Source organism: Myotis nattereri, assembly GCF_964212035.1.
Source record: "Myotis nattereri genome assembly, chromosome: 3".
NCBI classification, from domain to species: Eukaryota; Metazoa; Chordata; class Mammalia; order Chiroptera; family Vespertilionidae; genus Myotis; species Myotis nattereri.
The window spans coordinates 193,682,700-193,699,911 of record NC_138077.1 but is presented as its reverse complement, the minus strand read 5'-3'; the positions used below and the strand labels follow the sequence as shown (position 1 = coordinate 193,699,911).

General features: G+C 41.2%; 1 protein-coding gene across 4 annotated transcripts in view; it reads left to right on the top strand.

Annotated features, from left to right (window-relative positions):
• Positions 1-17,212, top strand: part of ZMYM4 (zinc finger MYM-type containing 4) — a 124,563-nt gene that overhangs the window by 91,340 nt on the left and 16,011 nt on the right. For 2 of the 4 annotated variants that reach the window (XM_081086307.1, XM_081086306.1), the window contains exons 16-25: positions 58-198; positions 1,030-1,067; positions 1,967-2,111; positions 6,100-6,218; positions 6,975-7,143; positions 10,247-10,507; positions 12,078-12,131; positions 12,550-12,729; positions 13,129-13,223; positions 16,894-17,065. In XM_081086307.1, coding sequence (XP_080942433.1) covers positions 58-198; positions 1,030-1,067; positions 1,967-2,111; positions 6,100-6,218; positions 6,975-7,143; positions 10,247-10,507; positions 12,078-12,131; positions 12,550-12,729; positions 13,129-13,223; positions 16,894-17,065 — 1,374 coding nt within the window. The remainder of the gene's footprint in view (positions 1-57; positions 199-1,029; positions 1,068-1,966; positions 2,112-6,099; positions 6,219-6,974; positions 7,144-10,246; positions 10,508-12,077; positions 12,132-12,549; positions 12,730-13,128; positions 13,224-16,893; positions 17,066-17,212) is intronic. The other 2 variants (XM_081086309.1, XM_081086308.1) reach the window with 1 other exon arrangement.

The window sequence follows — 17,212 nt, the reverse complement described above, 5'->3', positions numbered from 1 at the left end:
TTTATGTATGTGCATATAAATTACATTAAGTTTTAAAATTGTTTTTATTTTAACCAGCAAGTATTTCCATGGTATCGGCTGCTTCAGCAGGGCCCCCATCGTTAAGAAAAGACTCAACTCCAGTTATAGCTAATGTAGTGTCATTAGCAAGTGCTCCTGCTGCTCAGCCCACAGTCAATTCTAACAGCGTTTTACAAGGTATGACCTAATTTGAAAGCATTTATCTAGCCCAGTGGCCGGCAAACTGTGGCCCCTTGAGTGTGGCTCTTCCACAAAATACCACGTGTGGGCGCTCACGAACAGTGCCACACTGAAACTTCGTGGCCACACTCAAGGGGCCAAAGAGCCGCATGTGGCTTGCGAGCCGCAGTTTGCTGACCACTGATCTAGCCTTTCTGAGGTGAATATAGTGGTTCTCTATCTTTTTGCCATCAGTGGTCATTATCATACTAGAGGCTCAGTGCACGAATTCCTGCATGGCTGGGGTCTGGCCGGCCAGCCCTGATTGGGGTTTGGGGGGCTGATCGGGAATGGGGCCAACGTGGGGGAGTGGCCGCCGGCAGTTGGCAGGCTGGCCCTGCCCTCTGGTTGAACACCCAGTCTAGGGGACAATTTGCATATTAGCCTTTTATTATATTGGATGTTGGATGTATTCATATTAGGAATGGTGGCTCACTGTGGGCTGGTAGGCATTAGTGTTTTCATGATTTGCAGATATTTTTTTCTCATATACTTCAGATGCCAGTCTTTCCATGAATTAAACTAAGGTAGTGCATATTTTTATTATGAGAGACTTTGTGTTTATCCTATATAATATAAGCGTAGTATGCAAATTATGCCCAAGGGTTTGACCAGGGGACAGGGCCAGCTGGGGAAAGGGTGGGAGGCCCTGGCTGGCAGCTGGCAGCTGCTAGGGACCCTACCAGTGCACAAATTTCATGCATTGGGCCTCTAGTTGTCTGATAATCAGCTTTTAATGTTAATGTTTAATTGTGTAAGATCCTAAATATATATTTTAATTTATATCAGGTGCAGTTCCAACAGTAACAGCGAAAATCATTGGGGATGTAAGTTTTATTTTTATTGGTATTGCCACTGTATTTATTTTCCATTTTGATGTTGGATAAATATGTCTAAACTACTTTGCCCTTTATTATTATTTATTTATTATATAAAATAAATTTTGTGAGCTCATTTAACATTTGTTCAGGAATAGGATTTTTGTTTACTTATGTATTTTATACACTTTAATTTCTTTTTATGTTTGCTATCTTTGTAATTACTGAAGTTTTTTATTATTGTTCTACAGACTTAAAGTTAGTTATATAGAAGTTAGGCATAAAAGGTTTTGGGAGCATTGGTAATGTAGTCAGATTGTAAATAAGATGTCTATAAAATGTAGTTTTGTTTTCTACCCAGTGTAGAGTATGTGGTAAACAAGCATTACTTTTTTTTTTAACTCAATATTTTTTGCTTTTCTCTTAAAATAAGAAAAAAATAAATAATGAGAAAATCTTATACTGAAACAGTGGCATTTCTTAAGTGTTTTCCTGGTCTCTGGGATACCATTGGTATCATCTTATTTTCAAGTCTCTGAAGTGATCATAAGTGATTCTGTTATTCCTAGTTATCTTGAAACTAAGGCTTCTAAGATTTAGTCAAGAAAAATAGTTCTCATTTTAAACTCTACCAGCTTTGTGCTTAATTAACAATGGCTTACAATAATAGAAATAGCATTTTTCTTGGTAAACAGAATTGGTAAATAGATATATTTAGAATCAATATGTAGTTATTAAAATATTGCTATATTGCTATTTCAAGAATGTGTGTTGTGTTTTCCATGTAATTCTAATATAATACTCCTTTAGAAATGATAATCTTGTTTTGTAATTAAAGGTAAGCTTTTGAAAACGTCTTTAGTTTCTTTGATTAATTTTTTATTTCTTTTGATTATGTTTTTAACTAGGCAAGTACACAAACAGATGCCCTGAAACTGCCACCTTCCCAGCCTCCAAGACTTTTGAAGAATAAAGCTTTATTGTGCAAACCCATCACACAAACTAAAGCCACCTCATGCAAACCACATACCCAAAACAAAGAATGCCAGACAGGTATATTTCTTATACTTTCTTCATTTAATTTTTTTAAGGGAAAGGAATGTGGGGTCTGCCTCTATTAATTGAGTGCCTGCTATTTCCTAGGTAATATATTTAGTTGCTAATATACATTGTTCAATTTAATTCTTACAGCATCCTTGTGAATTAGGTATTTTCACCATCTGAGACTTAACAAGTTATGACAGAGAGAAAGTAGTTAATTGATTATACCAGCCGTGGGCAAACTACGGCCCGTGGGCCGGATCCGGCCCGTTTGAAATGAGTAAAACTAAAAAAAAAAAAAAGACCGTACCCTTTTATGTAATGATGTTTACTTTGAATTTATATTAGTTCACACAAACACTCCATCCATGCTTTTGTTCCGGCCCTCGGGTCCAGTTTAAGAACCCATTGTGGCCCTCGAGTCAAAAAGTTTGCCCACCCCTGGATTATACCATACTGTGAACATTTCATTTAATTTCCTTAATATCATGGAGTAAGTATAGACTTTGGAATTATATAGATAGGATCTTAATTAAGAGTAACTATTGTTTTCCCCTTAGGCTTGACCTTTTTTCATACTCTTTTTCAAATAACACCAATTTCTTTGAGGAGAACTTCAGGGCTTCTTTCCTTATGAACTACCTTTCTTCCCCCTGCACCCCCTCCCCAAGCATAATCTCTGAGCTGCTTCTAGCCTCTGATCTTCTCAGCTTGCTTGTCCCAGCATGGAATCTTTGCCCTATAAGTCATCTGGAGTGAGGATGATTGGACCCCACTATTCTTAGCCTGCCATTCCTGTAGTAGGGCTTCTATCTTGTGAGTGGGAGTTGGGTGGTGGAAGGAAATTAACCTCTTGAACTTGTAGTTGCAAGAGATGAGAAGTAATGGTGGCCTGCTCCTCCTGGTGAGTAATCCTTGATTAGGAGCTGCCTGAAGAGAAGCCATTCTTCTGATTATATCCACCCAGAATGCTGCTTCAGTCCGTTGAATGGGAATATGAAGCAGGTGGTGGGTCAACTGTTCTTACTGAATTTCAGTAGATTTTCCTGAATAAATATTTCTCCATTTGCTGTATGCCCTAAGGACAGTTTCCAAATAATGTAAATGGTTGTTTTCAGCAGTTTTCACCAGTTTTGCTTGTTTCACTAGGGAATGGGTCTGTGGCGCTCCTCCTGTTGCCAAATGAAAGCCCCAGAATTTTTAAACTGGAAAGGAATCCTATATTCCTAGATCTGGAAGATTATCATGTAGGCCAGTGTTTCTCAAACATTAATATGCATATGAATTACTTTGGGATCGTATGTAGATTCTGATTCAGTGGGTCCTAAGGCTTTACATTTCTCACAAGCTCCTATATAAAGTCAGTGCTACTGGTCCATGGACCACATTGCATAGCAGGCTGTAAGTGACTTAGTCTTATATTTTATATCAACTAGAGGCCCTATGCACGAAATTTGTGCATGGGGAGTGGGTCCCCCTCAGCCCAGCCTGCACCCTCTCCAATCCGGGACCCCTTGGTGGATGTCTGACTGGTTTAGGCCGTCAGACATCCCTCTCACAATCATGGACCGCTGGCTCCTAATCGCTCACCTGCCTGGTTGCCCCCAACTGCCCCCCCCCCCTGCCAACCTGGTCACCCCTCACAGCCCCCACCCCCCGGCCTGGTTGCCCCATGCAGCCTACTGTTCAGTTGCTTGGTTGTCCCTCACTAACCCCCTGCTGGCCTGGTCGCCCCACACAGCCTGCTGTTCAGTTGCTTGGTTGTCCCTCACTAACCCCCCGCTGGCCTGGTCGCCCCACACAGCCTGCTGTTCAGTTGCTTGGTTGTCCCTCACTAACCCCCCGCGGGCCTGGTCGCCCCACACAGCCTGCTGTTCAGTTGCTTGGTCGTCCCTCACTAAACCCCCTGCCGGCCTGGTCGTAGGCAGCCATCTTGTGAGGGTGTGAGGGTTAATTTGCATATTACCTCTTTATTATATAGGATACATATTTTGTATTATGTACCTTGGTTATCAGACATCTCTATTCTGATAACTTTTTTTTTTTTTTACATTATTCTGGTAACTCTTTTTACATCCACTGCACCATGATAAAGCTGATCCTGTATTATTTTCTACTTCTAACCCTAGTTGAATTGTCAGCTTTTCACTTTTTGTGAATAGCATGATTTTTCTCCTACATTAATGATTTTATAGTTATCTAGAATATTTTTCTGGCACAAAGAAAGGACTCTTTAAATACTTATCAAATAATTGAATGAATCCTCCATCCTTTCCACTTTTCCCTGCTCATATTTAAGTTAGTTTCCAAGGTCTGTTTCATCTTTGTAATACTTTAGCATATGTATACATATAAAAGGCTAACATACAAAGTGTCCCCACAAGAGTTCAGGAGACGGGGAGTTTGATCGCTCACTATGACATACACTGACCATGAGGGGGTGGCGCGGAACGAAGGAAGGCCCCAGTTGGCAGCCGGCAGCTGGAAGAAAGGCCCTGGCCAGCAGCTGGAAGGCCCTGATTGGCCCTGATCACCCACCAGGCCTAGGGACCTACCCATGCACAAAAGGTGCACAGGACCTCTAGTCATATATCTATATCTATATCTAAAGTATAAGTATAGATAAGTATAGATAAGTATACTAGATCTATAAGTATAAGTATAGATATAGATATAGATATAGATATATATGTTTTTTGTAGGTGGTATTTTCACCCTAATTCAGGCCTTCATCATGTTAGCTCTACATATTGTAATTGTCTCCTACATTTACACTTTATGTAATTTTATTCTGTGCATTGCTGGCAGCCAAATTAATCTCTTTAATGCTATTTTCATCACATTACTTTGTATTAAAGGATCTGTAATTGCTCCCCACTACTACTAGAAATGATTTCACAAAAATGGTCATTCTACTTATTCAGTCTGCTTTTTAACATAATCTACTTACTCATGTTAACAGCTTTTCATACCCCTCATCTGTGATCACTGTTCCCATCCTTCCCTTTATTCAGCCACATTATATCTTTCATTAATTTTATCTTTGTATCATTGATAATCATTGTATTGCTCACTTTTTTGTTAGTGCTATACTCAAACTTTTCTTTGCTACTTTAGTTATTTCTCCTTTTTGTTTTTAGAATATATTTTTATTGATTTCAGAGAGGGAGAGGGAGAAAGATAGAAATATCAATAATGAGAGTGATTCTTTATCGGCTGCCTCCTATGTTGTAATGTACCCCGTGAATCACACAAAGGACACCCCAATCAAGAAGTTGAATTAAGGAGTCATTTATTCAAAAGCCAGTGGCTACGAGGGGGCATTAGCTCTCCAAATCTTGCAGCCCTGAGTGACTACAGTAGCAAGCTTATAAAGACAAAAGCCACATCCTGCTAGATGTTGGAATGTGGAGCTATCTTGCGAAAGCACATTGTACAGAAGCAGAATTGAGCAAAGTTAATAATCTCTAAAGGTCATCTACAGTCCCAATTCCTGGAGCCACTGAGTCAACGGGAAGCAGTCTTGTGGTTTTGGTCCTCAGGCACAGAAGAATAACCTTTGTGATATGGGCTGGCAACATAATTGGGTGATTTATGTGAGTTTCCAGGTCTCAATCTGGAAACTGAGGTAACTACCCTGTTATTTAAGCAAGCAAATGTTTACAGAAGCCAGAATAGCTGGGTTAAAATATAAATAGCAATTTCTACCCAAGATTGAGGTTACTATGCTTCACCTGCACTCTCCACACTGGGTATCGAGCCCACAATCTGGGCATGTGCCCTTGACTGGAACTGAACCTGAGACGTTTCAGTCTGCATGTCAACACTTTATCCATTGAGCCAAACCAGCTAGGGCATTTCTCCTTTTTATGAACTCTTAGTATTACAGATTATATTTCTCTTGAACTATAAATCTCTATATATTTTTAAAAAATATTTATTGAATATTTATTAAAATGTTGTTTCTAACCCTTTTTGTGTTTGTGCTTTTTTTCATCAGAAAACACGCTAAGCCCATCCCAAGTCATTATGGTGCCAGTTCCTGTACCAGTGTTTGTGCCCATACCTCTTCATCTGTATACTCAGTATGCACCAGTCCCATTTGGAATTCCAGTTCCAGTGAGTAATCATATAGATGCTACGATTAAGTTAGTACACATTTTCCTCTAATAAAATTTTAACAATTCCATAAAAAACTTTTCACTTGTTGGTAAAACACACCTGACTCTGGTTAGCTATTATTGTATGACTGCATTATTTAATGTGGAGTATATAAAGGACTGCTTCTATTTGTACCTTACTGTGCCAGAGAAGGCTATAAGGTAGCTTTTTTATATTGTTTCATACAACTAAATACTGATATTTAATGCAGTTTTTAGTGTTAATGATTCCACAAAGCCATAAATCTCAGAAAAAGATCAGAAATTTTGTGTGTGTCAGAACACTAGATTCTAGAAAGGTTGAAAAGATGAATGTGATTCATATGATTCTTACTTTTTATTAAAGAAAAAGGTATTGATTTTGTTATTAGAAATGTAGTTTTCCTCAGTATTGAATTTTTAAGGGAAACAGTTGTGTGAGAATATTAAGCAAGAAATATAATCAAAAGCAAAACAAAGGTGTGTTAGATAATTATCCATTTGGTGTATTCAGACACACATTTTGTTGAGTTTGCAGAAAAGCTCTTACTAAATTTTGATTTAAATGGCTGTATTCTTATAAAGAAAAACTCCAGCAATAGTACTTTAATTATCAGCAATAGAAAAATATCTTGAATTTGTTTATTATTTTAATACTTATATGATCTCATAAATAATACCTTTGATGATGAACCTGTTGCTCAAGAAACTCTTCAGTCCATCCTTGGTCTTTTAGATGCCTGTCCCTATGCTTATTCCATCCTCGACGGATAATGAAGATAAAGCCACTGAGAGTATTGAAGACCTTAATGAAAAGCTTCCTTCACATCCATTTGAAGCCGATCTCCTTGAGATGGCAGAAATGATTGTAGAAGATGAAGAGAAGAAGACTCTATCTCAGGGAGGTTGGTATAATTTTAAAGTAAAGAAAGAAAAAAATACCCCTACACATTTTCCTGTAACAAGTAATTTTAGAGTTGCGGCAGTCAAGGTGTTTCTAAATGCTTTATTGTGTTAAATACCAAGTCTGTGGGTTTGTTAACCTTTTTGATATCTCTGAAAGTTCTCACTTTTTAAGGAAGGAAACTAAGTGCTGATATTCAATGCAGTTTTTAGTGTTAATGATTCCAGAAAACCATAAATCTGAGTTTCATGATCATTTTCTGATTTTATCCCTGTATTGAAATCGTGGTCCTCAGATAAGAATTCCTACCTATGTGTATAAAAGCCAAGCGACTGGAATCACCGGTCCCTATGACATGCACTCTGACTGGCCAACCGGCCCGATGAGAGTAAGGCTGGTGGCTTACCTCCTGTGTCCCCTCTCCCTTCTCCCGTCCCTCCCCCGCGGCCCACCTCAATCAAGGCCAGGGCAGCCAGCCGGACCCTACCTGTTCAGGAATTCGTGCACCAGGCCTCTAGTTGTGTAATAACTAGCATGTTAGTAGCAGAATGGAAAACTATTGGCTCAAGTAATTGATTGATAAATCTCATTCTGGGTGTAGAATAATGGTAACAATAGTTAACATTTATATGCTTACCATAGTCTAGGCATTGTCCCACATTCACTATGTACGTCACCCCTTTTAATGTCAAAACAACCCTATTGGGGAGTTACTGTTTACTTCAGATTCCTCAGTTGAAAATAGGATATTTTACTTGCCTAGGTTACACAGTCAGGAAGTAAATGAAACAAAAGTTGAATCCAGATCTGACTCCAAAGCAAATGATATGTGATATTAACCAGAACTCAGTAATATAAACTCCTGAAAGGTTTTTAGCCTTAATTAGCAGCTACTGGGTTTTGGATATAAGAAGTGATCTATATATAAAAAAGGCTAAGTGTCCATTCTTCCCTCCAACCAGTAGCTATGACGCGCACTGACCACTTAAAAATAAGGGGCAGACGATCAACGCAGGAGCTGCCATGATGTGCACTGGCCAATTAAAAATAAACTGCTCCCTAGCCGGTTTGTCTCAGTGGATAGAGCATCAGCCTATGGACTGAAGAGTCCCAGGTTCGATTCCAGTCAAGAGCACATGCCTTGGTTGCGGGCTTGGTGCAATGTGCAGGAGGCATCTAATTAATGATTCCCTCTCATCATTGATGTTTCTATCTCTCTCTTCCTCTCCTTTCCTCTCTGAAATCAATAAAAATATATTAAAAAAAAAAATAAACGGCACCACGGACCTGGTACCGACAAACCAACACTCTGCTTTCCCCAAGTGGGACACAGGCTCTGCCACCACTCTGGAGTGACACCCCATGGAATTGCAGCCAACGCTGCCAAGACCCCATGTTGTAAAATGCGGCTCACAGTCCAGCTCAGCCCAGCCCAGAAACGGTCGCTGTAGACGTTGGGTAATGACGTCACGTAGCAACGCCCGGCTTCCTTTCCCTAGCGATGACTAGCCTCTTTGTAGTTTCTTCAGCCCAGGAACACGACTTGCTTTATAGCCAGGTGCAAACATTTCACACTAACCAAATGTCTGTGAAGCGTTTTCCCGTGCCTCATCTCATCTGATCCTCACAGAAGTCCTGGAGTAGGTAGATAGGAGACTCAGTAGAATCCTAGTTTCTTTTCATTAGCCAGAAAACGGAGATTTAGAAAGCTTAGAAACTTGACCTGACTGAGAAGAAGTAAGAAATGGTAGAACTTGAAACTGACTTCAGGTTTTCTCACTGCACAGAATATAGTCAAACACTGCTATAGTTAAATATTTTGCCCTCTATTGTAGATCTGCGTAATCTACAATAATAACAATTTTATCTATATACTAGTGGCCTGTGCACGGATTAATGCACATTGGAAGGAAATTAATTAGAAGAACTATTTTAATATCTCTATTTACCCTTTATAATAGAAATGTCAACCAAGTTCACGATCGACAATAACAAGATCAAAACACACATGTGCGATTGCCACCAGCAAGAGCTTTATATGTATCGCGCATGCACAAGTAAACTTAGCCTTTTATAGATATAGAATAAACTTCCTTAATTAGACCTTCTTTCTGATTTAGCTAAACTTTTTCCAGCCCAGTGAAGCACCCCAACTTCTCTTTCAGGTAGTTGTCAGCAACATAGCAGTAAATATCAACATGAAGGAGATTATTATTGTAGTTCACGCAGGGAGAACAAAGGGTAAAATGTTTAACTGCAGCAGTGTTTGACAATGCAGGGAGAAAACCTGAAGTTATTTTCAAGGTCCGGCATTTCTCACTTCTTTTCAGTTGGGTCAAGTTTCTAAATCTCTGTTTTCCAGCTAATGAAAAGAAAATGGGATTCCACTGAGTCTCCTATCTACCTACTCCAGGGACTTCTGTGAGGATCAGATTTGATGAGGCACGTGAAAACGCTTCACAGACATTAGGTTAAAGTGTGAAATGTTTGCACCTGGCTATAAAGCAAGTCGGGTTCTTGTGCTGAAGAAACTGCAAGGAGGCTAGTCATTGCTAGGGAGAGGAAGTCGGGCATTGCTAAATGACATTACCTGGATGGACACTTAGCATATTAGCCTTTAATATATAAAACCTAATATGCTAATTGTCTCTCCGACCGTTTGACCCATTTCTATGATGCACATTAACCTTCAACTAGTAGCTTAGCCTACTGCTGGGGTCCAGCCATTCAGGACTGGGTGAGATGGGCTGGACACTCCCTGGAGCCCTCCCATGATTCCTCCCAGCCGGACAACCTCCCATGGTCTCTCCCCTGCCCCTATTGTGCACCAGTGGGGTCACTCGGGCTGGCCTGCGCCCTCTCGCAATCTGGGATCCCCCAGGGGGTGTCGGAGAGCTGGTTTCTGCCTGATCCCCACAGGCCAGGCTGAAGTACCCCACCAGTGCACGAATCTGTGCACTGGGCCTCTAGTTTAGATATAACAGGCTAAGCTAACTCACACATGCACGATACATATAAAGCTCTCGCTGGCACCAATCGCACACGTGTGTTTTGATCTGTCATTGTCGATCATAAATTTGGTTGTTTTTGTTGACATTCTGAAGCCGAAAGAAAACGGCATCGTCAACAGTATATGTCTGAAGACCAACTATTGCCACAACGTACCTCTGAAGCTGAAAGAAGCCGGCGTCGTCGACAGAATATGTCTGAAGAACAACAATTGGCACAGCGTATCCCTGATGCTGAAAGAAAGCGACGTCATCGACAGAATATGTCTGAAGAACAACTATTGGCACAACGTACTGCTGAAGCTGAAAGAAGCCAGCGTCGTCGGCAGAAAATGTCCAAAGAACAGTCATCGACAAGTACTTATTTATTAAAATATTTATTAAGATATTAAAATATTTCTTCTAATTAATTTCCTTTCAATGTGCACGAATCTGTGCACCAGCCATTAGTATAACGATAAGAGAGAGCTAAAATGGTATATAAGATAGTTGAAATACATCAGTGAATTTTCACAAAGGCCTTTTAATATATCACTGATGAGCCAAAAAATCATTCTTTTCTGACAAGTTTTTTTTTTCAGTGACAGTTTTTACAAAGCTAACTGGGATTTGATTTTACGTAAGAAGTGCTAGATAATTTTTTGAACACTGTAGTATTTGAAAAACTGTTAAGTTTTCTGTTGTGTTGCCAGTAAGTTTTTAAGGCATATATGTTCTGAGTGATGAGTAAAAAGCATATTTGTTAATTCCAGTGTTTCTGGTCTCATTTTGTTCTTTAGTGTATGGTCTCATAATTCTGACCCATTTATATATGAATTTTAATGTCTGAGAATATTGTCCCTATGCTTATCTTGTAACTTTCTGATATTATATTTACTTTTGAAGTTCAAGCAATACCTGATGGTAAACCTCAATTTAAATTGGCTTCTACATTCATGTTAACAGTTAACATTTATCGAGTGCTTCCTCTGTACAAATGTAGTGACTTTGCCTTAGCCTACAATTGGAGTGAGACAGAAGAACTTTCAAAACTAAGCTTCAAGACAGATAGTTGTAATCACTATAGTGTAAGTAAAATAAAATAGTTTAAAAACATAAAGGAGGGAAAAATGAATTTCATCTGAAGGGATCTGGATAACTTATCTTTGATTTCAGGGAAAGAAGTAATTTTCCTGGGTCTTTAAAAAAATAGTTTTTACTACTTTGAATCCTTAAGCTTCTTTTATTTTTTTAAAAATATGTTTTTATTGATTTTAGAGAGGAAGGGAGAGGAAGAGAAAGAAAGATCAATGTGAAAGAGAAATATTGATTGGCTGCCTCCTGTACTCCCCTACCGGGGATCAAGCCTGAAACCTGGGCATGTGCTCTGACTTGGAATCAAACTACCAACCTTTTGGTGCATGAGATGATATTCAACCAACTGAACCACACTGGCCAGGGCTAACTTCTTACTTTTAAAGTAGTTTATAATTGATAGAACTGTGTTCTGTTTAGTTCCATGTGTAGGCTGCTCATGTAACTTTATGTTCTAATTCTATTGGTTTTCCAATGCAGTGTTATAGCATATTATATTTTAGAGGTAGAAAGGAATTTAAACAGATTTGTCAAATCTGTGAATATGTTGTGTGTGTCGTGGTGGGGAAGAATTTCAGGTAGCACACGAGAGCAAAATGCAAAATAAAGGTGTCTCTTGTCATGACTTCTTTCATACTGCTACCTAAAAGTTTAACTGCTGTTATAAGTCATAATTTAACTTCATTTACTATGCATGCCTACTTTTATTAATGAAATATTCTTTCTGCATGTGAAGGCTATTTCCTTAGAACTCTCTTTGTGATTCATGTATGTAGTACCGTCATTTATTTTGATGCAGTTTGCTTTGTGTGTATGTATAAATTATTTATTATGTGCTTTTCTTTTTCTTTAGGATCCCAAACTTCTGAACAAGAACTCTTTCTAGACACTAAGATATTTGAAAAAGGTTTGTAATTGTAAATATATTTTGGATCTTAGAATCATGTACTGTCCTGTTAATAATACAAACCCATAAGATATTAGCATCCTCGGATTAAATATTTGAAATTTTTGCTATTTTAGGGGTACTGGGTGTTTATGATTGTGTGCTAATTTATAATGAGAATAATAAAAGCTACCTCAAATATTTTTTTCTTTTTCCCCCTCAAATATTGATTTTAAGGATTGAGATAAACCTTTAAACTGTATACCAAGAATATGAATCCAGTTCTGTGAGACTGGTAAATAAGTTACTTCATTGTTAAATGTACCTGGGTAATTGTTCCTCGACCATATCTGTTTTTGGTATTTAGGGGTTTCAGGAAGGTTTCTGGCTATGTTAACAGTCTATCTTATTTTGAAGCTGTGCTTTCTGTCTATCTCAGACCAAGGAAGCACATACAGTGGTGACCTGGAATCAGAGGCAGTATCTACTCCACATAGCTGGGAGGAAGAGTTGAATCATTATGCCTTAAAGTCAAATGCCGTGCAAGAGGCTGATTCAGAATTAAAGCAGTTCTCAAAAGGGGAAACTGAACAGGATCTGGAAGCAGACTTTCCATCAGGTTTGTGCAATGTAACTTTTCCACTGAAAGTCTTTTATTTTAGAAGATTGGTACAACACCAAATTGACATTATGAAGCAATTATGTGTGATAATAATCTAGTGCACAGGTGGTCATTGCCTTTGAAGGTGTTAATTTGTACCATGTTGTTCTTACAAGAAGTTAATTTGTGTGTGTTTTTAAGCTTTCCCACAGTAACCATAAAGGTAGTTTTCTTGGTTGTTTATGAACTCCTAATTTAAATGCAATATCCTTTATTTCTCTTAAGTATATATGTCAAATTTTTATGTTATCACAAATAAAATAATGAATATAGTGATTATTATCTGCTATTTTCTTTCTTAGTCTTTAAGTCTCTGAGTTAATTTATCTTACATTATGCTTCTGCTGATTCTTATAGAATCCTTTGACCCATTGAATAAAGGGCAGGGAATCCAGGCACGTTCCCGAACAAGACGACGACACAGAGATGGCTTCCCCCAGCCCAGACGAAGAGTAAGCAGTAGATTAACTTTTCTTTTTGTTCCTTTATTCTATAAGTCTTGATTAATTCCAGTAGTTTACAAAACTCTGTATTACCAGGATCAGGAACTTCCTTACGTTGTTTTACAACCTCGTGGAGGGTGCGTGTGTGTGTGTGTGTGTGTGTGTGTGTGTGTGTGTTTCTTAAAGTCAACCATATCTTATATTTTACATTTTTTTCAGCAGGGATTTTTTAATTTTGTTTTTATAATTGAGGTTTTTTGCTTTGTTTTGTTTACTTTAAAAAAATTTTTATAGCCCTGACCGGTTTGGCTTAGTGGATAGAGCGTCGGCCTGCGGACTGAAGGGTCCCAGGTTCGATTCTGGTCAAGGGCATGTACCTTGGTTGCGGGCACATCCCCAGTAGGGAGTGTGCAGGAAGCAGCTGAATCGATGTTTCTCTCTCATCGATATTTCTAACTCTCTATCCCTCTCCTTCTCCCTTCCTCTCTGTAAAAAATCAATAAAATATATTTAAAAAAAAAAACAACAAAAAAACTTTTTATAATCTTTGTTATAAAATTTTTATTTTTTAAAGTCTAAATTTAGCTCTTAAAAAATACTATAATGAGGCTCACTAGTTTATATAATCTATATATATAAAAGGATAAGTGTCCGTCTGTCTGACTGGTAGCTATGATGCGCACTGACCACCAGGAGGCACACACAATGCAGGAGCTGCCATCACGTGCACTGGCCATCTATATATCCTATCTAATAAAAGAGAAACATGTTAATTAGCCGTACCTCCACTACCCTTCCCATTGGCTAATCAGGGCGATATGCAAATTAACTGCCAGCCAAGATCGCGGCCGGCAGCCAGGCAGCTTGAAGCGAACATGAGACTTGCTTGCTTCAGTGACGGAGGACTCCAACGTTCACCGCCTGCCGCTGCCTGCCTCTGAGCTTGCAGTTTGAAACATTGTTACAAATATAGAAGCTAAACAAAACCCCAGAAACCTGCTTTCAGCCAGCCGGGATCTCAGAGCTAGAGTTGAAACAGTGTTTCGATTATAGAACCCAAACAAACTAGATACCTGCTTTCAGCAGCCAAGGCCTAAGAGCTGGAGCCAAGCCTCAGAGCTAAAGCTGGCCCAGAATAAAAAGAAAAAAAGGAGCGGTTGGGAGCTTCAGTCACCCGCCAGCCTGAATACAGCCCTCAGCCCCTCACCCAGACTGGCCAGGCACCCCAGTGGGGACCACCACCCTGATCCAGGACACCCTTCAGGGCAAACCAGCCAGCTCCCACCCATGCACCAGGCCTCTATCCTATATAGTAAAAGGGTAATATGCCTCCCAGCACCGGGATCAGCAGAGCTGCGAGGCCTCCCGGCACCGGGATCAGCGTGACAGGGCAGCGCCCAAACCCCCTGATCGCCCTGTGGCTCTGTGTGTGACAGGGGCGAGGCCACAACCTCCCTATCCGCCCTGCTCTGTTCGTGACAGGGGAAGGCACCCCAGCCCCCTGATCAGCCCTGCTCTGTGCCTGATAGGGGGGAGCTCCCCAACCCCCTGATCGCCCTGCGGCTCTGTGTGTGACAGGGTGTGGCGCCCCAACCCCCTGATCAGCCCTGCTCTGTGTGTGACAGGGTGCTGCACCCCAACCCCCCCTCCCCTGCCCCCCCCCCCCACGGGCCCTGCTCTGTGTGTGATGGGGTAGAGCCATAACCTCCCCATCGGCCCTGCCCTGAGTGTGACAGGGTGCGGCGCCCCAACCCCCTGATCCGCCCTGCTCTGTGTGTGACAGGGGGCGGTGCCCCAACTCCCCTATCGGCCCTACTCTGTGAGTGACGGGGGGAGCTCCTCAACCCCCTGATGGGGCCCTGCTCTGTGCGTGACAGGGGGGAGCTCCTCAACCCCGATGGGCCCTGCTCTGTGCATGACAGGGGGAGCTCCCCAACCCCCTGATTGACCCTGCTCTGTGCGTGACAGGGTACGGAGCCCCAACCCCCCTGATAGGCCCTGCTCTGTGAGTGACGGGGCAGCGCCCCAACCCCCTGATTGGCCCTGCTCTGGTGCGTGACAGGAGGTGGTGCCGCAACCTCCCCATCGACCTTGCCTTGAGTGTGACGGGGCGGTGCCCCAAACCCCAATCGGCCTTACCCTGCGCGTGATTGAGGGTGGCATCGCAACCTCCCGATCCGCTCTGCTCTGTGCATGACAGGGGGCAGCGCCCCAACTCCCCAATCAGCCCTGCTCTGAGCCCGACCAGGGGCTGCACCTAGGGATTGGGCCTGCCCTCTGCCACCCGGGAGCAGGCCTAAGCCAGCAGGTCGTTATCTCCCGAGGGGTCCTAGACTGCGAGAGGGCACAGGCTGGGCTGAGGGACTCCCCCTCCCCCCTCGAGTGCACAAATTTTTGTGCACCGGGCCTCTAGTACTAGTATAAAAGCCTAAGTGTCCCTTTGACCCATAGCTATGATGCACACTCACCACCAGGGGGCAGACGATCAACACACAGGCATGGAAAAAGGGAATAGAATGATGGATCTCAGAGAGAAAAGGGGAGGGGGGGGAGGGCGTGAAGAGATTAATGAAAGATCTTATATGCATACAGAGGCCCAGTGCATGGATTTGTGCCCTGGTGGGGTCCTCAGCCTGGCCTGTGGGGATCGGGCTGCAACTGGCAGTCTGACATCCCCAATGGGTCCTGAATTGCAAGAGGGTGCAGGCGAGGCCAAGGGACTTCACTGGTGCATGAATCTGTGCACTGGGCCTCTAGTTTAAAAATAAGCGGCACCATGGACCTGGCCCTGACAAACCAACACTTGGCATCCCCCAAGTGGTACCCAGGCCCCGCCACCACCCCGGAGCGACACCCCACCAAATCGCAGCCAATGCTGCCAAGAGCCAATGACGCAAAATGCGGTCCACAGCCCAGCCCGGAAACAGTTGCCGGATAATGATGTCGCAACACCCGGCTTCCTCTCCCTAGCGACTAGCCTCCTTGCAGTTTCTTCAGCCCAAGAACCCAACTTGCTTTATATCCAAATATTTTACAGTTTAACCAAATGTTTGTGAAGCGTTTTCACATGCCTCATCTCATTTGATCCTCACAGAAGTCCTGGAGTAGGTAGACAGGAGGCTCAGTAGAATCCTATATGCTTGTAAGCACTGTTTTAGCATCATCACAAACATTTTGATATGTTTTGTTTATATTTTCACTTACGGTCAAAATATTTTTTAATTGCATTTGTGGTTTCTTCTTTGACCCATGGGGTATTAAGAAATGTGCCGTTTAATTTCCAGTTTTTGAGTATTTTCTTAGCATCGTTCCATTATTGGTTTCTAGTTTAATTACATTATAGTTAGAGAACTTACTGAGGCTTTTTTATACCCAAAATATGTTCTGTTCGTGTGTTCATTAAACAGACCTGATAGTAAATGTTATTCGACCTCATTGGTAGGTCCAGATACTGGCCCATGGTAAATACTCAAATCCTAGTAATAATTACATACGGTCTTCTATATTTCAACTTTATTTTTTTTCTCCAAAGGTCGTTTCAGCTCTAAGAACTCTGAATCTTTCAGATCTAATACAACTTCCATATTCTGTAAATGTATGCCCTTTCTAGCTTTGAGAACACTGATTCTTAAAGATCCAAGACTAAATTTTATATTCTGTATTTTTGGACTTCTGACAGGGACGAAAGAAGTCTATAGTACCTGTGGAGCCCAGGAGTCTTATTCAAGGAGCCTTTCAAGGGTGCTCAGTGTCTGGGATGACACTGAAATACATGTATGGGGTAAATGCCTGGAAGAACTGGGTTCAGTGGAAAAATGCCAAGGAAGAGCAGGGGGATCTGAAATGTGGCGGTAAATACACAGCATGAATTTGTGTTTTGACTTAGGGGATAAAGGGGATATGAATAAATAAATTAATGAATCTACTCTAAAAGAATAAATACTAGGTCAAAAATCCAAAAAAACTCTAGTTTTGGCTTTACTTAATTTTTCCCCATT